Genomic DNA, 22,514 nt, shown 5'->3' on the forward strand with positions numbered 1-22,514 from the left:
GCGTAAGTCCAAAATAGTTAGCCAGAGTGATTGAACTTATGCAGCAATATTGTCATTTATAACATACGCACACAGTTTCATGTAAATGTATCTTGAACGGTTTCAAAGTGCTCCAATGATACCAACGGCCACGACAAAGCCACCAGGCAACGATAATACTTTGTTTTTCCTCGAAAAAGACGACAAGCTTAAATTAATATATAGGGCATGTTTGGGACCAAAGTTTAAGTACAAACTAAAAGAAACGAAACATGTTCATAAGTTTGCAATTTTATCATTTCTGAAATGCGTATTGTTTTCCCATTCAATTTTAGTTCATCTGTGATCTAGCAAGTACCTGTGACCAGCTGCTATACATGACGTCCACAATCAATGGGAACTTAAGTACCATTTCTTTATTATTCCTATTAACGTATGGCATATTACATAAACGCCCAGGCAACATATGGGCCATTCAGTGACAGCGCTGGTCGGTAATGTCGTAAAGTAATTTACTCTACATAACATTTCATTCATCAGAAGAGAGAAAAACAAGTAACAATTCATAAGAAACAAACTAATAACATCATAATTCCATAAAGGAAAACTGATTGTACATTTATAGAACATTGTGTTGTTTTAAAAAAACAACAGTATGACCTCAATGTTTTATATTTAATGTTGGTCTTGTTATAAAAATGGTTATAAGTGATAACATGTTAAATGGGAATAAAATACAGTCAATAGTTTCATATTTAAAGTGTCGTCATGTTTATTAAGATTCAAATATTGATAAAGAAAAAAATGTTCCATGAATAAATGACATGAGGTCGAGATGTTTCATATTATGAGATACATATCAATTATAAGAACATAGAATTTGCATAGAATAATATTACAATCTACATAAAAAACTACAAAAAAAGTACATCATTAAAATTCAATTAAGATGAGTAATATACTAGTATGTATGCCATCCCTGAAGTCCATCAGAAGAAATGTTTTATCATTTTGGCAGTTTTTTTAGTATTCTTTGCACATTGCATGACCAGCAGTGACAGTATTATAGGTGGCAGTATTGACCAGCTATGGTGTCTTTTCACTATCCCTGACCGACATTGATATCTATGGATGACATGTTTTGTTTTTGGTCAAGGGCAGTAAAGTATAATGTCCAACAAAACAGACTTCTAGGGTACCCTGACCAGCACATACACAATTACATCATATTGAGCAAACAAACAAATGATAGAAAATTGAAAGTGATAAAAACATGAGCTGTCACATAAGATGACAAATGCTCCTGAATGGGCCTTGTTTTTAACGAAGTATACAACTAGTACAAGTATATAACATATCTGTTGAATAAACGGTTTGATTTAAATTCCATTTAGCTTGACAAATGCCTTTAAGAGGTGCAATACAAATCTGTGGAGATTGATTGCATCCCGCTATCACATAAAACATCATGGCTAAAATACTAAGTTTTGTTCAACATTGACCACAAAATGTGACCTTGCCCATTGACACTAGAGCTGTCACAGGAATGACGAATATCCCCAAAGGACCATTCCTTTGAAAAGAGGCCATAACTCCAAGGCTACTGCACACTGCATCTTCTTTTATCATGCATGTATTGTTTTATTTAAATCTGTTGAGTAATTTAGAAGTTACACTGCTGACAAGAAAAACTAGCTGATGATCTAGCTGATCTCTTCTGGAATAAGACAAAACCGTTTTTCTATTTTCGTAACAGTGCACAAAAACCTTTACTCCATTGGCCCCATTTTCAATCACAAGCATTGTCTTCACAGAGGCTGCCTATACAGCAAGTTTCATCACAATATCTCATGCCCAATTAAAGTTATGAAGCAGAAACCATTTTTCTATTTTTAGTAACAGTGACTTTGACCTTGGCCCCACCAGCCCCAATATCGAACTTGACCTGTATCTTCTGATGTTACACCTGTGTACCAAAAAATGTTCAAATCTGTCAAGCCTTTCATGAGTTATCGTCCGGAAACCATTTTTCTATTTGAAGTAACAGTGACCTTGACCCCACCAGCCCCAATATCGAACTTGATCTGTATCTTCTGATGTTACACCTGTGTACCAAAAATTGTTCAAATCCGTTTAGCCTTTCAGGAGTTATCGTCCGGAAACCATGAAAACCGTCCGACCGACCGACAGACCGACCAACCGACAAGCTCACTAACTTGATCTGTATCTTCTGATGTTACACCTGTGTACCAAAAATTGTTCAAATCCGTTTAGCCTTTCATGAGTTATCGTCCGGAAACCGTTTTTCTTTTTTTAGTAACAGTGACCTTGACCTTGGCCCCACCAGCCCCAATATCGATCTTGACCTGTACCTTCTGATGTTACACCAGTGTACCAAAATATTTTCAAATCTGTCAAGCCTTTCATGAGTTATCGTCCGGAAACCGTTTTTTCTATTTTTAGTAACAGTGACCTTGACCTTGGCCCCACCAGCCCCAATATTGAACTTGACCTGTATCTTCTGATGTTACACCTGTGTACCAAAATTTTTTCAAATCTGTCAAGCCTTTCATGAGTTATCGTCCGGAAACCGTTTTTCTATTTTTAGTAACAGTGACCTTGACCATGGCCCCAATATCGAACTTGACCTGTATCTTCTGATGTTACACCTGTGTACCAATTTTTTTTAAAATCTGTCTAGCCTTTCACGAGTTATCGTCTGGAAACCATGAAAACCGTCCGACCGACCGACCGACCGACAAGCTCACAAACTTGATCTGTATCTTCTGATGTTACACCTGTGTACTAAAAATTGTTCAAATCCGTCTAGCCTTTCAAGATTATCGTGCGAAAACCGTTTTTCTATATTTAGTAACAGTGACCTTGACCTTGGCCCCACCAGCCCAAATATCGAACTTGACCTGTATCTTCTGATGTTACACCTGTGTACCATAAATTTTTCAAATCTGTCAAGCCTTTTATGAGTTATCGTCCGGAAACCATTTTTCTACTTTTAGTAACAGTAACCTTGACCTTGGCCCCACCAGCCCCAATATCAAACTTGACCTGTATCTTCTGATGTTACACCTGTGTACCAATTTTTTTTTAAATCTGTCTAGCCTTTCATGAGTTATCGTCTGGAAACCATGAAAACCGTCCGACCGACAGACCGACCGACCGACAAGCTCACAAACTTGATCTGTATCTTCTGATGTTACACCTGTGTACCAAAAATTGTTCAAATCCGTCTAGCCTTTCATGAATTATCGTACGGAAACCGTTTTTCTTTTTTTAGTAACAGTGACCTTGACCTTGGCCCCACCAGCCCAAATATCGAACTTGACCTGTATCTTCTGATGTTACACCTGTGTACCATAAATTTTTCAAATCTGTCAAGCCTTTCATGAGTTATCGTCCGGAAACCATTTTTCTATTGTCAGTAACAGTAACCTTGACCTTGGCCCCACCAGCCCCAATATCAAACTTGACCTGTATCTTCTGATGTTACACCTGTGTACCAAATTTTTTATAAATCTGTCTAGCCTTTTATGAGTTATCGTCTGGAAACCATGAAAACCAACCGACCGACAGACTGACGGACCGACCGACCGACTGACAAGCTCACTAACTTGATCTGTATCTTCTGATGTTACACCTGTGTACCAAAAATTGTTCAAATCCGTTTAGCCTTTCATGAGTTATCGTCCGGAAACCGTTTTTGTTTTTTTAGTAACAGTGACCTTGACCTTGGCCCCACCAGCCACAATATCGAACTTGACCTGTATCTTCTGATGTTACACCTGTGTACCAAAATTTTTTCAAATCTGTCAAGCCTTTCATGAGTTATCGTCCGGAAACCGTTTTTCTATTTTTAGTAACAGTGACCTTGACCTTGGCCCCACCAGCCCCAATATTGAACTTGACCTGTATCTTCTGATGTTACACCTGAGTACCAAAATATTTTCAAATCTGTCAAGCCTTTCATGAGTTATCGTCCGGAAACCGTTTTTCTATTTTTAGTAACAGTGACCTTGACCATGGCCCCACCAGCCCCAATATCAAACTTGACCTGTATCTTCTGATGTTACACCTGTGTACCAATTTTTTTTTAAATCTGTCTAGCCTTTCATGAGTTATCGTCTGGAAACCATGAAAACCGTCCGACCGACCGACCGACAAGCTCACAAACTTGATCTGTATCTTCTGATGTTACACCTGTGTACCAAAAATTGTTCAAATCCGTCTAGCCTTTCATGAATTATCGTCCGAAATCCGTTTTTCTTTATTTAGTAACAGTGACCTTGACCTTGGCCCCACCAGCCCAAATATCGAACTTGACCTGTATCTTCTGATGTTACACCTGTATACCATAAATTTTTCAAATCTGTCAAGCCTTTTATGAGTTATCGTCCGGAAACCATTTTTCTATTTTTAGTAACAGTAACTTTGACCTTGGCCCCACCAGCCCCAATATCAAACTTGACCTGTATCTTCTGATGTTACACCTGTGTACCAAATTTTTTATAAATCTGTCTAGCCTTTTATGAGTTATCGTCTGGAAACCATGAAAACCGACCGACCGACAGACTGACCGACCGACCGACCGACCGTCCGACAAGCTCACTAACTTGATCTGTATCTTCTGATGTTACACCTGTGTACCAAAAATTGTTCAAATCCGTTTAGCCTTTCATGAGTTATCGTCCGGAAACCGTTTTTCTTTTTTTAGTAACAGTGACCTTGACCTTGGCCCCACCAGCCCCAATATCGAACTTGACCTGTATCTTCTGATGTTACACCTGTGTACCAAAATTTTTCAAATCTGTCAAGCCTTTCATGAGTTATCGTCCGGAAACCGTTTTTCTATTTTTAGTAACAGTGACCTTGACCTTGGCCCCACCAGCCCCAATATTGAACTTGACCTGTATCTTCTGATGTTACACCTGTGTACCAAAAATTTTTCAAATCTGTCTAGCCTTTCATGAGTTATCGTCCGGAAACCATGAAAACCGACAGACCGACCGACCGACAGACGTTCAAATCCGTTTAGCCTTTCATGAGTTATCGTCCGGAAACCGTTTTTCTTTTTTTAGTAACAGTGACCTTGACCCCACCAGCCCCAATATCGAACTTGACCTGTATCTTCTGATGTTACACCTGTGTACCAAATTTTTTTAAATCTGTCAAGCCTTTCATGAGTTATCGTCTGGAAACCGTTTTTCTATTTTTAGTAACAGTGAACTTGACCATGGTCCCACCAGCCCCAATATCAAACTTGACCTGTATCTTCTGATGTTACACCTGTGTACCAAATTTTTTTTTTAATCTGTCTAGCCTTTCATGAGTTATCGTCTGAAAACCATGAAAACCGACCGACCGACAGACCGACCGACCGACAAGCTCACTAACTTGATCTGTATCTTCTGATGTTACACCTGTGTACCAAAAATTGTTCAAATCCGTCTAGCCTTTCATGAGTTATCGTCCGGAAACCGTTTTTCTTTTTTTAGTAACAGTGACCTTGACCCCACCAGCCCCAATATCAAACTTGACCTGTATCTTCTGATGTTACACCTGTGTACCAAATTTTTTTCAAATCTTTCAAGCCTTTCATGAGTTATCGTCCGGAAACCGTTTTTTTTCTATTTTTAGTAACAGTGACTTTGACCTTGGCCCCACCAGCCCCAATATCGAACTTGACCTGTATCTTCTGATGTTACAACTGTGTACCAAATTTTTTTCAGATCTGTCTAGCCTTTCATGAGTTATCGTCCGGAAACCATGAAACCGACAGACCGACCGACCAACCGACCGACCGACCGACCGACCGACAAGCTCACTCCTATATACCCCCTCAAACTTTGTTTGTGGGGGTATAATAAGTATATAAATATCATGCATGACACCATTCAATGGAGCTTGACAATTTTGTGAATTTATATTAATTTTAAACAAAGTCACCGTCAAAATCAATAGGTGTCATCTGCTGGTTATTACCAGCCTGCATACCGAGTATGACAATTTTTGTGCCTAAGGATTGGTCAGTTATTTGTCATAAACCTTTTTTTAGCTTAAGATGACCTTGACCTTTTAATCGATAGGGGTCATCTGCTGGTTATGACCAACCTGCCTGAAGTCCCTGGGCAGGCTGGTGGACAGTCTGATAACTATATGCTGCCCTTCAGGGGCATAAACAAATACAAATATATAAATTACTTACAACACTGATTTTTTGCTTGACTAATAAAAAATCAAGGTTTTTCTACTTTTTAGGGGAAGTTGGCATTTTCACTAATAAATCCAATACCCTTCATTTAATTCACTTAATACCTTTCACAGTTGTTCAGGACCATCAAACAATAGGGTAACATAACTCCATAATGGCCCCTGATTGACTTATGAACTTCGGTTTAATTTTACGGGCACATTGTGTCCAGTTAAACTTTTTAGCGCAAGTTGGGATTTTCACTAATTACTTCTATATCCTTCATTTAATTGAATTAATACTTCACAGTTATTTACGGCCATCATGAAATAAGGTTACATAACTTCTTATTAACCCTACAAACAAATTATGGCCCTCAATTGACTTCATTTTTTTAAACTTTTTTTAATGCTTTTGTCAGCGGATTTTTATATTTTTAACCAGGTTTTTAGAATGTATGTACGACATTGTTTGATGGGTGGGCGGCACCAAACTCGCCCATGGTATGAATTTTTTTTGACATATAGTGACCAAACTTGGTATATAGGAACAGTTCATGGTGACCATTCATGTGATCGCTTTTGAGGCCCCTAGGGTCAAGGTCAATGTTACTAAAAATAAAAAAATGAATGGTACTGAATAACTTATGTTAGTGTTGACATATTGCAACCAAACTTGGTATATAGAAAGAGTTTATAGAGTCCTTTCATGGGATTTTGTTTGGGGCCTGAGTCATGGACAAGGTCAAGGTCACTGTTACTAAAAATAGAAAAACGGTTGGTACTGAATAACTTTAGTTAGGGTTGACATATTATGACCAAACTTGGTTTATAGGAAGAGTTTATGAAGACCTTTCATAGCATTGCCTTTGGGGCCCCTAGGGTCAAGGTCACTGTTACTAAAAAAGATAACCGTTTGGTATTTAATAACTTATGTAAAGGTTGACACTCATGTATTGTGACAAACTTGGTATGTAGGAAGAGTTTATGGAGGACTTCTATGGGATTGCATTTGGGGCCCCTAGGGTCAAGGTCAAGGTCACTGTTACTAAAAATAGAAACCCCCAGTTGAAACTGAATCTCACATAAAAGGCTGAAGTTCTTCTGTCAATTTTTGAAAACCTGGTTTCATCACATTTACTTTTTAGTTTGACCTTTTTTTAATTGCTTTTGACCGGCACATATTAAATCATTATTGTATTCATTTCTAAGAAAACAACAGCTCTTGTAATATCTTGTGGTTTGTTGACTTTTTTTCCGAGTAAAAAAATCAACAATACCCATATCTTCCATATTTTCCAAATACGACTCATTTCAAATTCTTTGATCAACCATGCACAGATAAAAGACATTACAAGAAGTGCCTTGGGGACATCTCAACATCTTATTTTCCCAATGTCAAAAACACTAATCACAGATTGTGATCTAGATATACAAACTTGTAGTCATTTCTCCATCTCTTTATCACTTTCTGAGAGCTAAATATATAAAAACTTAATCGCTGCCAGACTGCTTTAATACCCTTTGTTCTTCACTTTAACACATTTTAGTATCTCATTTGTTTTATGGTGTCTAAAATACCCTACATACATAGGGCCTTTGCCTCTACTATCTGTTCTTTGAATCAATAGTTTGGGGAAACAGGTCTTTGGCAGGAAACCCATGGTTGACAAGTAGAATTATTACCATGGCGACAAAAGGGGACATCAGTAGCCATTGGAGATCTTCTAGAATAATCTGGTTGAACCTTAAATGATGAAATCTTGTTAAAAATTCATTTGAACAATATTTGTTTCAGACAGCCTTAAATAGTGAGAGCTAATGAAGATGCAACTTCAAATCTGAATTAATTATTAAATAATTTAATTTCCATAGAAACTGGGCTGTATCACTGAGAGTATACAATTTATACAATGAGCCAATCAAAATTAACTACTGGTTATATGAAATAAACATATCGAGCGATGAAAGCAATACTTTTCTACCTCCTTACACGGATTTACAATGTTAGAACATTTTTTACTTGGGGCCTTCTTCATAAGTTCTCATAATTGAAAAATCAAGCAGAGATTGCAAAACACATGCTACTTGACAATAACAATATGAATATATTATCATAAAAATTAAAGTCATAACTTACATCTGTTGGTTTGTTCAATGAAAAATTGAACATAATAAAGATATATACAAAATAGAGAAAATCTGAAGACACCCTTAGAATACTCTTTGTTTACAGTGGTCTGTTTGACTCCTTTAAAAATGTTCCAACTCAATGATTGTGTAAGCAGACATATTATTTGAGAATTTTTTTTTTTTTTTCATAAAAACATTCGAGAAAACCAACCCACTAAAAGTCTAGGTGAGGCCATTTAAAACATTTGGCTTTACCTGATTGGGAATGTGTCTTGAGCAAGCTGACCATTGTTATTGGTCAACACAAGGGTGATATGACCGTGACTGGGGCGGGGAAAGGAGCTCACAAATATTGTGTACAAGCTGGGGCTTGTGTATACAGCACGGTGTAGTAGGGTGCTTCCAAAGTATACCTGAAACAGCACGGCAAGTCATCAGATTCAAATGTGTATATAAAAGAGTAAATATAGAGTATTCAAATTACAGAACAGTCTTTAACAAGTGTGAGTCGCACGGACTGACACACACCTGCACATACACAGAACCTGTGACACGTCGCCTCATCATGGTGAATCTTCATGGCAAGTTTTTTGAAAATCCTATAATGCATGGTAAAGATACCGCCCAGACAAGGTTCAGACCAGCCAAGTCCTATCAACAGTACTCATTTTTGACATTCAACCTCAAGTGTGCACTTGACCTTTGAGGTACAGACCTGTGTCTTTGAACACACACACATACACGGATCTGCATTGTGACAGCTATTTCCAGCTCACTGCAAGCGAGCTTGACAACAAGAGATGTCACAGAGACTGCAGAGCTGTCGACTATTCTGCCACTTTTAAATTTAAGGATTGCAAAGTTTTGGTAAAAGATGCATGGGTCACTATAGAATTAGAATACATGCAAAACCTTAACCAAAATTTCTAAGCCAAATAATAAACGGTCCAAAAACTTTTCCAATATATCTCACTTGATTGATTAAGTAGGTTAGAAGGTTAGGAGCCCTTGTATAAAGTTTCAATGCAATACACCACGTAGTTGCTGAGATATTGACTTATGCATGCTTGCATTCAAAACCTAATCCAGAAATTCTGTCCAATAATAAAGGGCCATAGTTTACATTATTATATAGTTTGCAAAAAAGAGTTATCTTACTTGATAAATTACATTGGTTGGATAGTTGGGAACACATGTCTGAAGTTTCAATTCAAAACATGAAGTATTTGCTTTAAAAGTATTTACTTAAATGTGGTTAAGTAAGTTGGATGGTTTGAGTACTGAATTTGGATGGTTTGAGTACCGAAGTTGGTTTGTTTGAGTACCGAAGTTGGATTGTTTGAGTACCGAAGTTGGTTTGTTTGAGTACCGAAGTTGGTTTGTTTGAGTACCGAAGTTGGATTGTTTGAGTACCGAAGTTGGTTTGTTTGAGTACCGAAGTTGGTTTGTTTGAGTACCGAAGTTGGTTTGTTTGAGTACCGAAGTTGGTTTGTTTGAGTACCGAAGTTGGATTGTTTGAGTACCGAAGTTGGTTTGTTTGAGTACCGAAGTTGGTTTGTTTGAGTACCGAAGTTGGTTTGTTTGAGTACCGAAGTTGGTTTGTTAGAGTACCGAAGTTGGTTTGTTTGAGTACCGAAGTTGGATTGTTTGAGTACCGAAGTTGGATTGTTTGAGCACCGAAGTTGGTTTGTTTGAGTACCGAAGTTGGTTTGTTTGAGTACCGAAGTTGGTTTGTTTGAGTACCGAAGTTGGTTTGTTTGAGTACCGAAGTTGGATTGTTTGAGTACCGAAGTTGGATTGTTTGAGTACCGAAGTTCGATTGTTTGAGTACCGAAGTTCGATTGTTTGAGTACCGAAGTTGGATTGTTTGAGTACCGAAGTTGGTTTGTTTGAGTACCGAAGTTCGATTGTTTGAGTACCGAAGTTCGATTGTTTGAGTACCGAAGTTGGATTGTTTGAGTACCGAAGTTGGATAGTTTGAGTACCGAAGTTCGATTGTTTGAGTACCGAAGTTGGATAGTTTGAGTACCGAAGTTCGATTGTTTGAGTACCATTGTATAATGTCTTAATGCTATACATCAAGTAGTTGCTGACATACCTTATTAACGTATATGTGCTTGCATACAAAACATTAACCAGAATTTCTTAGTAGAATAATAAAAGGGCCATAATTTGCATTATATGCAAAATAGTGTTATCTTATTTGATTAATTAAGTAGGTTGGGTAGTTGGGAACACATGTATTAAGTTTTAATGCAATACATGATGTATTTGCTGAGATAATGACTTAAAGGTGCTTACATGCAAAACCTTAACCAAGATGTGAAGCTGACGCTAGGGTGAGTAATATAGCTCTCCATAGTCTTCAAAAAGTCGAGCTAAAAAAAATACCTCAAAGGGATGCCAATGCACATCTGTTTTTCTCCATCTGCCAAGGCGTATAAAGAGAATCCAAAATATTATTCAATTTCCAAAACAGCCAAAGCCAGTTCTCATAAAGTTATTCATGAAGTTATATAACTAATACAGAAGCTGTTTTAGTCAATGAATGTTTTTAAATAAATCAGATTTTATATAACATGATATCGTTAAAGGAAATATATACCATTAAATTATATGAATCTGAGGAATTCTCAGTGCTCTTATACTATGGGTAATGAAGTTGAAGTCAATGTGAAAGTGGCTGGAGGAGATATCAGCTCTTTTCCTACAATCCACAAATACAGACACCCATAGCTGCAAAAACAACAAAAATAAACCTTATAAATACAACCTGAATCTTCTGAGTTTCTTACCCTTAGTGTGTATGCAGACACTTTTGCTGATGCAGACTTGTAAGAGGCGTCAGTTATGTAAAACATGATGTAGAACTGACTACCAGTCACCTCCCCTTGCTTTCGACTTCCCTCTTTCACAAATATACCCATCTAAAATATTGACATCATTGCGTAATTATACTTTATGTTATGCAATTGTAGTTTTCATTGCCCAATTATATATATATATATATATATATATATATATATATATATATATATCTTTTACTTAACTGGTCAAAGAATAGAAGAAAACAAGAGTGCCACAAAATATGCCTGTCCTAATTTTAGGACACTAAGTTTGGTGACCAAGATATTCTACCCATAAACATTCTGATCAAATTTGAAGATTGGAAAAAGGCTTCTAAAGTAATTAATCGGACAAAACCTATTTTAGGTAATTTCTATAATTAAATGACAATAACTCTCAAATTACTCCAAGTGATACGGCTGGTTATCAAACTTGTCCCAGATATTATGCTCATACACATTCAGATCAAATTTGGTGATGATTGGATAAAGGATTCTACGATTATTGATCGAACAAGACCGATTTTAGGTAATGGCTATAATTAAAGGGCAATTACTCTTGAGAGACTGAAGCAATATGGCTGGTTATCGAACTTGTCCAAAATATAATGCCAATACACATTCTGACCAAATTAAGTCATGATTAGACAAAGGCTTCTTAAATAATTGAGCTGACAACAAACTGGACAAAGAAATTTACGCGCCTGACCATCCACCTAAACGCCGCAGGTAAAATTATAGTACGTCCCATTTTTTTTTTTTATACAGGCGTATAAAAATGTCTTACAAGAATACAAATATACATGTACTTGTAACTACCAGGGGTATATAACCTTACAATTAATTACCAGGTATTTCTTAATAAGTATTGTAACTTTCATTTAAAAGAACAAATCAATGCATTTTCACTATTACAATAACTAAATCAACTTTAATCTTACCGTCTTATAATTACCATTATGAATTGCTTTTTTTTTTTTTATCAATTCCAAAATGATTCATTTAACAAATGTACATCTAATTCATAACCAACCTTATTTTCTGCAAATAAAAAGTCATTGGGAGTTGGGGTTTCAGCTGGCCAGGCAAGTGCCAGGATTTTATGGTAGAACTCATCTGCAAAAACATTCTCAATAGTCTCTTCACCGCTCCCCATACAGATAACTGTGCCGTCACTGGTTGATATCAGCAATTCCATGCCTTCTGAGTGGCTGACCAAGTCATGTGACAATATCTGGACCAATGAGGTTTCACCAATAGGAAAATGTGCCCTGCATGATTGGTCAGTGGAGATAACATGGAGCACTCCATCATTAGACAGGAAAACCTGAAATGTTTAAAATTATGGAAAATCAACTACAAAGGACCAAACAAAACAATTTTCAGTTATCTTGACATCATGTTAATCTTATGTTTATATGTTAAATTCACGAACATTATAGACTGTTACACCAAGAACACAAATGTTGTTGAATATTTTACTTTCTATCTTAGCAGTTGATCAATTTCATAATTTAGAGAAAATACTATAGTTCATGTATTTATTCAACAGAGAATTAAACTAATTTGCTTTTTTTGTTTTTAGCACATCACCAATCACTTTTATGTTAAACAAAGAAGAAATCTATCCATGTTTAATTGCACAACCAACAACTGGAATGATATCATACTTTGTCTCTTTACATTTCTACTTAAAGCAAATATTATTAATGCCTTACTAGTTTTGATGTTGAGTACATATTAAAATACTGCCAAAAATATGATGTCTTTGTTGTTTAATAAATTATGGCCTGTCGTTCACGATCTTAGGGTAAACACCCTTGTGGTTTAATTCGTACACATCTGAACACAAATATATGTCTATCAGAAAACAGAACATGGTGACAGATCTATTTGTTCATTAACAAAACTATATGATACCAGATCAAGCGTTTTGCGTGTCCTGGACACGTGAGTAGCGATCACGTTGGAGAGTATTGGGTGACCAATCCTGATTGGCCAATGGTCCAGCACTTTTCCCGTAACTCCGCTGATGGCATATATATCTCTGAAATACATGTGCAGATCATTACTTCTGCAATTGCTAAAAATGCATTTGCACAAAACAAGCCAAACCTTGTCAGTTTTTCTCAGTTGATAATCAGGAATAACACAATAAATTACATACATGTAATGTATGTGTATTGTCAATGGTAACACCTGTACTTATTTCATGTGAATACTTTCAACTTCTTTAGCTATGAGAATTGATTAAATTGTATTGCACAACACCACAAACGTCAAGGCAATGACGATACCTTATCTTAATTTCTTCGCAAATATATAAGCTGAATTGTGAAGAAAATATTTAAGATCATCTACATATGATGACCAAACAACTTTGGAAAAAGATGCAAATCTAGAGGATTTGCTAGGGACTCTGACATACTGGTACAAGGGTTTTGTATGCCGTACACAGAAAGGCAGCAACTTAATATGCAACCCAATGCTATAAGGGAATAAACACAGTATAATAACAAAAGCAACATGGAGCTTATGCCAATGCTCATTCTGTTTTTTTTTCAGTTGAACAAGGTGCATAACTCAACAATGAATAAAGCTTGTCTCAGGCAACATGTGTACCAAGTTTCATTGGAATATTTTGACATCTTTTCTTGGATTACGTTTTTGCACAATGATGAAACAAACGCTTATGATGACAACAAGGCTATGAAAATATCTCATCTTTTTATCTTCAAAACACAGACAAGCTAACAGAGATTTATTTCTTACCCCTCATTGGTTGGTATGATCACCTCTGAATAACCATCACCATCAATGTCAATAAGACGACTTCCAGGGGAGTTGTCGCCTGATATCTTCAGCTCCCAAAACAGCGTGCCATCCGAATTTAGACAGACAACGTTACCACTCGTGTCAACAGCTATCAGTTCCAGATTGCCGTCCTTGGTAATATCAGCTACAGTTACCTGATTGACATGAAGGGGTATCATGATTGCAAATACGTTTAAACAATGTATATCCCAACACAGTTTAACCAAAATTATCGCTATTGCGAATTTATTCTTTGGACTTGGTTGTCTCATAAGTTTCACACCATACGGCGATAGCACTAGGTATCTTTCGAGGTGATAATGAAGCATATTTGTTAAAGAATGACATTGAGCACACATATGTAACAAACATTGATGTCAGATAATAAGGGACATTTTTTGGTTGGTGTAGTTTGTATATAATTAACACAATCTGAACATCATTTGAACTATCTATCAAATGCTGCCGAACAATCTGGAAAAGGGGCTGGTTACCAACCTGTGAGGACTTCTAGATCGGAGTGGAAGGAGAGGGTGTTAAGCAGTTTCAAAAGTGTACCAGGAGAAGTATGAAAACAAGGTGCATCACATCGTTCTTTAAAGAAGAGGGCCAAGATGAGTAAAACTTTGTGCTATAGACCTGTTGATAATTAAACAGCAATAACAGGGATTTGGCTTCTCTGATGTATTATGCCCATTTACATTCTCACCAAATTTTGTGATGATTGGACAAATGCTTAAAAAGTTATTGATAGGACAAGAGCAATTTTAGGTAATTTCTATAATTAAAGCGCAATAACTCTCGGGTAACTACAGCAATTTTGCTAATTATCAAACACGTTCATACACATTCTCACCAAATTTGGTCATGATTGGACAAAGGGTTCAAAAGTAATTGATCGGACTACATACTGGATGGTGGCAGTCTGTCCTTTCATACACCATAGGTGGAACTCCAGTTTTTTTTAAACAGGCGGGTAAAAACATGACCCCAGATGACCCATATTCAACTTAAGCTAGAAATCATCGAAACAACCTTTCTGACAATTTTCCAGGATATTTGGACTGAACATGTTACCTCTAAAGAGTAAACAAGGTTTTCCATATTTGGGCTCTGTGACCTAGTTTTTGACCCCAGATGACCCATATTCGAGCTTGAGCTAGAAATCATTAAAACAACCTTTCTGACAATTTTCCAGGATATTTGGGCTGAAAATTTTACCTCTAGAGTGTTAACAAGGTTTTTTCAAATTTGTTGCTCTGGGACCTAGTTTTTGACCCCAGATGACCCATATTCGAACTTGAGCTAGAAATCATCAAAACAACCTTTCTGGCAAATTTCCAGGATATTTGGACTTAAAATGTTACCTCTAGAGTGTTAACAAGGTTTTTCAAATTTTGGGCTCTGTGATCTAGTTTTTGACCCCAGACGCCCCATATTTGAACTTGAGCTAGAAATTATCGAAACAACCTTTCTGACAAATTTCCAGGATATTTGGACTGAAAAAGTAGCCAAGATTTTTCTATTTTTGGGTCATGCGACCTAGTTTTTCATCCCCTATGACCCATATTCAAACTCGTCAGAGTAATTACTGGGACAAACATCCTGACCAAGTTTCCTGATGATTGAGGCAAAAATGTGACCATTAGAGTGTTAACAAACTAAGTGTGGACGGGCGACGGACGACAGACGACGGACATTCATCAATCCTAATAGCTAAACCTCAACCTACGGCTAAGGTGAGCTAAAAATAACCCGAACGATACAGAGTTTACTTAGTTTATTTTCAGTACATGTATACTGAACGATTCAATATGTTTCAGGTAAGGTGTAAGTCAACAACAATGCCAAGGCTAGGATAATACACCGGTTTTTAAAAAAAAAAAGTTCCTACCTAACATTTTCTAGTCAAACCCCTTTCTTCATTTTATTTCATTCTCCAACACAAATTGACAAGGTAAAAACCCCAGTGAAACAAAAAGGAAAACAAGAGGGCCCTGAAGGCCCTGTATCGCTCACCTGATCCAATTCAAGTGTGAATAAGTGTTTTCAGGGCGATGGAAAGTGCAACGAGAGGGGACTTAATTAAAACAAATTTAGGACTAGTTTTCAATGCTACATGTTAAATATTATAGTTGAGGGTTTTACAGTTTTATAGAATTTGAAATGTCAGTCTGGTGGTCTGCTACCTAAGAAAGGATGCGTACTTGTCTTTCTTTGTACATTTTTATTTTCTGTTCTTGTTATGGTTGGAGAATAAACATGAAAATTGGTTCATTTAATTCAGAATGTATTTTAGCAGTGATTGTGATTAAAACTCTTGTTCTACATGAAAATGCATGAATCATTGAAAACTTATTATACATACTTTTGACTACATCATGGAAGGACTTTTTTTATTAAATTACAGAGTATATTTTGTAATATTGTTTAATTTCTTATAAAGGATCATCTAATTTTCATTATATGGCACAAAACGATTCAAAGGGAATTAGGCGAGTGGAGGTTTTAGGGATGAAATGAGAAAAAAAGTAATGAACAGTAAAACAAACTTTATTTCAACAAGAAGTACCATCAATAAAAGTCAGTATAAAACTTACCTTGCTGTAATAAGTACATTCTGACCAGGTTTCATATAGATAAAGTAGAAAATATGGCCTCAACAGTGTTTTAACAATGTTTTCTATGATTTGACTTCGTGACCTAGTTTTTGAACTCAGGTTACCCAGTTTCAAACTTGACATAGACTTCATAAACACAAACATTCTGACATAGTTTCATGGTGATCAAAGAGAGAATGTAACCTCTACAGTGTTTACAAAGTTTTTCTATGATTTCACCTAGTGGCCTGGTTTTTGACCACTGATTACCCAGTTTCAAACTTTACCGAACATATGGTCATAAATGTGGTGTTAACATGCTTCTCCTATTATTTGACCTGGTGACCTAGTTTTTGACCGCACATGACTAGATTCGAACTTGGCCTAGAGCTAATCTATATAAACATTCTGACTAAGTTTCATGAACATACAGTCATAAATGTGACCTCTAGAGTGCTTACAAGCTTTTCCTATGATTTGACCTAATGACCTAGTTTTTGACCACACATGACCCAGGTTTAAACTTGACTTAGGGATTATTAATAGAAAACATTCTGACCTACTTTCATGAAAAAACATTTATAAATATGACCTCTAGATTGTTAACAAGCTTTTCCTTAAATTTGACCTGGTGACCTAGTTTTTGACCGCACATGACCAAGATTCGAAATTGGCCTAGAGCTAATCAATATATACATTCTGACTAAGTTTCATGAACATACAGTCATAAATGTGACCTCTAGAGTGCTAACAAGCTTTTCCTATGATTTGACCTGGTGACCTAGTTTTGACTGCACATGACCCTGATTTAAACTTGACTTAAAGATTATTAATATAAACATTCTGACCAACTTCCATGAAGATACATCTCTAAATGTGACCTCAAGAGTGTTAACAAGCTTTTCCTTCAATTTGACCTGGTGACCTAGTTTTTAACCCCAGATGACCCAATATCGAACTCGTCCAAGATTTTATTGAGGGTAACATTCTGACCAAGTTTCTTTAAGATTGTGCCCAAATTGTGACCTCTAGAGTGTTAACAGTCAAATTGTTGACGATGGACGACTACGATGGACGATGGACACAGGGCGATCACAATAGCTCACCTTGAGCACTTTGTGCTCAGGTGAGCTTAAAAAAAACAGTGGGAGTTGCTAGAGACCCACCTGATATTGCAGAGTTCTTAATGATGAGTGGGAATTCCTTGGTGTTAATTGGTCGAAAACCTTAATTACAATCTAAAATAATGGTCTCCTTCACAAATTATGCAGCAAGTTATAAATGACTAACCTGACCATGTATAGTTCCCATGCTGTATGGAAATCCCTTGCGGTCCCTAACTCCGCCCTCAAGGTCAATCACATGAACATTCCCTGCCGAAGTTCCAACCACCACCTCAAGATAACTGCCCTGTCGATCCATGTCGATCACTGTTGGGGAAAACAACACGTAGCCTGGAAAACCTGACAGCTTCTGTAACACACAATAGCCAGGTTTACTATCGTATTATCATGCAAAACAATGTGCATCACCATGGATATGTCGGTCAAAATTTTGAATAAATTTCACTGATTATTTTACATGATTCAGTATTAATTCAAGATGGAATTCTTCTAGCATACAAAAAATGTTTGCCAGTGAACAGTATGAAATATTGCACCTTGCATATTATTACATTGAGGTGTCATTTGTAACTGATGAGTCTAACTAAAATGAAATGCATATAACACCAGGCTGTGCCAAAAAACCTAGTTATTGGTAGTAGTTTTCCATTTTAAGTCAAATCTTACTATTATTAGACCAATGAACTAAACAAGTACAAGGGTTATAGCTATATTAGGAGCACCTAAAGCTGAGGCCAATGTTTATCCATTTTCCTTAGGCTATGAAGGGGCATAACTCCATTAATATAAAAGCCAGAGTTAAAGGTCTTAATACACATGTGCATATTGTCACTGGCAACATGTGTAAAAAGATTCTTGAACATTTGTTTAGTAATAACACCACAAACCTATAAATGGTTAATAGGTCCTTGATAACAATGACATTGACAACAACAAACTGACAACAACACCAAGCCTATGGCAATACCTCAACCTCCTTCTTCTTCAAAAAACAGACAAGCTAGATTAAAGCTTTTACCAATACTCATATTACCAATGCTTAAATATATGTCTGATATATTATTCGTTTTTCATTAAGATGTCTGTAATTCATGGTTGCAGTTTTTAGAAATATGACTGTCTCTCAGTGAGAATATTTATACTGTTGTGAGATCTAGGAAGATGGAGTGTGATACAGTCATGTCAGCAAGGTTGACAATCACGATCCCCGACACAACATATCTTGCGAGGTCTTCTTCCTTTAGCCCCGGCAGTTTGATAAAGTGCTCAGGCATCCTAGTAGAAGAGGAAAGAAACACTGGATTATTTACAATGAAATGACAATCCCCAACATAATAATTAATTCTGTGCGTTACGTAGTATAGCGCAGAACCAATGTCAAAACATTTTCACGTACAAATATTAGTGTGCTGCTAAATCATGGGTAAAGGTCGAGAATTGGACGCTGCTAGTATTTCTTTCTCGTCAGTTCGAGGCTCGACTGTTGTCAGATCTTGACGTTCAACTTTTGTGAGTTAATTGCTTGATAATGGTGTCCTCTGAAATGTCGAATAAAACAGATAAAAAAAAAAAATAGGAGAAAATGAAGGAAGTTATGCACACCAATAACCATGAGCTGCTGGGAAGCACCAGCCTGATGAAAGCATAGATAAGATGAATATCTTTAAATGTTCTTGATGTTCGTAAATTTAAAAGAAAAGCCAATGGAAGGCAATATAAAATAAATGTTAAGGTCATGGAAAAAATTGAGCAGGAAGGTTCTTAAACTGAGACATAAGATTAAAATTCTGCATAAGGTCACTGAAGCTAAAGACTTGTTAAATCATGGCCTAAAACTAGTGCTTCTTGCCGTAACGTCTGAGCTTAGTTGGGGTGTTGCTTTAAATTATGAAGCAAACCCCGTCTGAAGATGGCTGTGTCATTGACAAAAAGTGTATATACAAGGCCAAAGCTCGCGCCACCTGTATTAAGGCAAAGTCAGATAGGGGAGGCCACAGAGGAATTGGCTGTACTGTCGTCCGGAACAGCAGCTGCCAGCTCAGTGCGAGCAAGCCACTGCGCAGACAAAATGCACGTCCGGGATTGTTTTTTATTTGCAGGATCCAGGACATTGGAAGATAGATTCCTTGGTCAATACAAGCCAGTTGATCAATAAAATGAGTAATTTAAGAAATTGTTCAATTACTGATAGAGACATTTTAGGTCCGGAATATCTAGATGTTCCACATAAACCACTGGAAGAGAAGGTACAATTAAGCAAGTAATGATTAAAAAAAACTATAATTTTGTTCGTTTGGAAAGAAATTCATGTATGCAGCAAAATGACTGGGTGACATTGCCGTAACGTTTGAAGAGAAGAGCTAGATGTTTTGCAGGATATAATTGTTACGTCTAATACTGATAATGACATTGTCACATCTCCTGTTGGTATTTTAAACAAGAGGGCCATGATGGCCCTAAATCGCTCACCTGAGTAAAAGAGTTTAACCTTTGTAATCAATATAGCTTGATTTTTGTTCTCAAAGAATATTGCACACTGACAGAATTTGATTCTCATACCTGCACACTGACAGGACTTTGTTCAGTTGCCTGCACACTGACAGGACTTTATAATTGACTGCACACTGACAGCACTTGGTACAAATACCTGCACACTGACAGGACTTTTTCAGTTGCCTGCACAGTGACAGGACTTTGTTCAATTGCCTGTACACTGACAGGACTTCGTTTAATTGCCTGCACACTGACAAAACTATGTTAAATTGCTTGCACACTGAAAGAACTTTTCGTATAGATACACAAACAACAAACAGTGCACCATCCAATAAAATCAATAAACTGCTCTAAAAATCAAATATCAAGACACATTCAGCACCTTCATCTAATATTAGCTCATCCTCTATCTAGGACAACATCATCTTCCTTTTAATATAAAAATCAAATTTTTCTTTATATGACACGTATTCACTATCCACACAGAAGATAAAATTGTAGCTTAGAATATTCTACATGAAGTTTACAATAATCTACAAGAAGTTCAATGAAAAGTCTGATTATAAAATTTATCATTAAGTAAAAATGAAATTTCTTCTAAAGAATGAAGTGTATAATAATTATTTGAATACATGAACCTAAAAAAAGAACAATAATTACCTTAGAAGTGACTATGTTGAAGACATAATTAAATTTAAAATCTATTCCCTTGTTTCTAAAAATAGAAAGCAGTGGAATCTCCAACAAAAAAGGGAGACCATATAGCAAGACTTGCTGCCCATGTTTCAAGAGTAAACTTTATATAACTATCAAATTTTAACAAAATGTATTTATAATGAACTTGTAACCCACAGGGTGAGGAAAGTTTTTCTCTAGGGGCATAATTTGAATAAACATGGTAGATAACCAATAGACAATGTTACACACCAAATATTTAAGCACTAGGCCTAAAAGTATTTGCCAAAAAAGTTTTGTATTTTTTCCTTTAGGTTGCCATGGCAATAAGTGTTCTGCATGGAATTAATTTCTTTGAACAATTTTAAAAAAGCACCAACCAAGGATCACTCCTATGAAGTTTCATTAAAATTGTCCAAGCGGTTTAGGAGAGGATGATATTTATAACCAATTGTTGACACTTTTCCTTATGGTTGCCATGGCAACCAGAGTTCAGCATGGCATTCATTTCTTTGTACAATTTTGAAAAAGCACCAACCAAGGATCATTCCGATGAAGTTTCATTAAAATTGTCCAAGCGGTTTAGGAGAAGATGATGATTATAACCAATTGTTGACGCTTTTCCTTTAGGTTGCCATGGCAACCAGAGTTCTGCATGGAATTCATTCCTTTGTTGTTGTTTTTTAAAAAGCACCAACTAAGGATCATCCCTATGAAGTTTCATTAAAATTGCCTAAGCGGTTAAGGAGAAGATGATGATTATAACCAATTGTTGACGTTTTTCCTTTAGGTTGCCATGGCAACCAGAGTTCTGCATGGAATTCATTTCTTTGAACAATTTTGAAAATGCACCAACCAAGGATCATTCCTATGAAGTTTCATTTAAATTGTCCCAGTGGTTAAGGAAAAGATGATGATTATAACCAATTGTTGACGGACGCCGAACATAGACCGATCACAATAGCTCACCTTGAGCACTTTGTGCTCAGGGGAGCTAAAAAAAGCATTTAAGTAAATGGACAGAGGTGTCAGACAACCAGTACATTTTAGAAGTGGTTGCCAATAGGTATAGGTTACCATTCAAGGATTAATTCCAAAAAGAACAGAGCTTAGGAATAATAATTCTGCTTGGGCTAATTCAAGCTCTGTATAAGAACAAATAGTTTCCCTGATAGAACGGGGTAGTGTCAAACGTTTTGGAGAGGCCTCATGTAGTTAATCCACTTACAGTGGGGTACAAGAGGAAGGGTAAGCCAAGACTTTTGTTACATTGAAGGCACATCAATAATGGTTTACATTTGTTTAAAATGACATATGATATATCGCAGAAAAGTTATTTAAAAAAACATATTTTTTTTTATACATATTCACATTTGATTTAAAGAGTGTATATCAACACTTTCCCTGATCATTGCACATATTTGGGTTTTAGTTGGAAAGAAAATATTTTGTTTATACATGTATATCTTTACCATTCAGTACATCTTCTGCCAGTTTCATATTAGAAATATTAAGAGATTTGGTTAAGTACAGGAGATCTTTAAGTCATAAGATCATAACGTTTCTTGACAATGGCATACTAGGCGGCCACACTGAGCAAGTGAAAGCAGTAGTAGTAAGTTCATTTAATGGCCACTCCATCATCG

At 36.4% G+C, this 22,514-nt stretch overlaps 1 protein-coding gene across 3 annotated transcripts in view; it reads right to left on the reverse strand.

Annotated features, from left to right (window-relative positions):
- Nucleotides 1-642: 642 nt before the first annotated feature.
- LOC128209205 (uncharacterized) overlaps nucleotides 643-22,514 on the reverse strand; it is an 82,529-nt gene continuing 60,657 nt past the window's right edge. For 2 of the 3 annotated variants that reach the window (XM_052913143.1, XM_052913142.1), the window contains 8 exons: nucleotides 18,843-18,975; nucleotides 17,867-18,049; nucleotides 13,935-14,131; nucleotides 13,083-13,209; nucleotides 12,196-12,489; nucleotides 11,112-11,243; nucleotides 8,572-8,729; nucleotides 643-7,930 (listed from right to left, as the gene is read on the reverse strand). In XM_052913143.1, coding sequence (XP_052769103.1) covers nucleotides 7,792-7,930; nucleotides 8,572-8,729; nucleotides 11,112-11,243; nucleotides 12,196-12,489; nucleotides 13,083-13,209; nucleotides 13,935-14,131; nucleotides 17,867-18,049; nucleotides 18,843-18,975 — 1,363 coding nt within the window. In that variant the 3' untranslated portion in view covers nucleotides 643-7,791. The remainder of the gene's footprint in view (nucleotides 7,931-8,571; nucleotides 8,730-11,111; nucleotides 11,244-12,195; nucleotides 12,490-13,082; nucleotides 13,210-13,934; nucleotides 14,132-17,866; nucleotides 18,050-18,842; nucleotides 18,976-22,514) is intronic. The other variant, XR_008256955.1, reaches the window with a different exon arrangement.

Source organism: Mya arenaria, chromosome 11, assembly GCF_026914265.1.
Source record: "Mya arenaria isolate MELC-2E11 chromosome 11, ASM2691426v1".
Lineage (NCBI taxonomy): Eukaryota > Metazoa > Mollusca > Bivalvia > Myida > Myidae > Mya > Mya arenaria.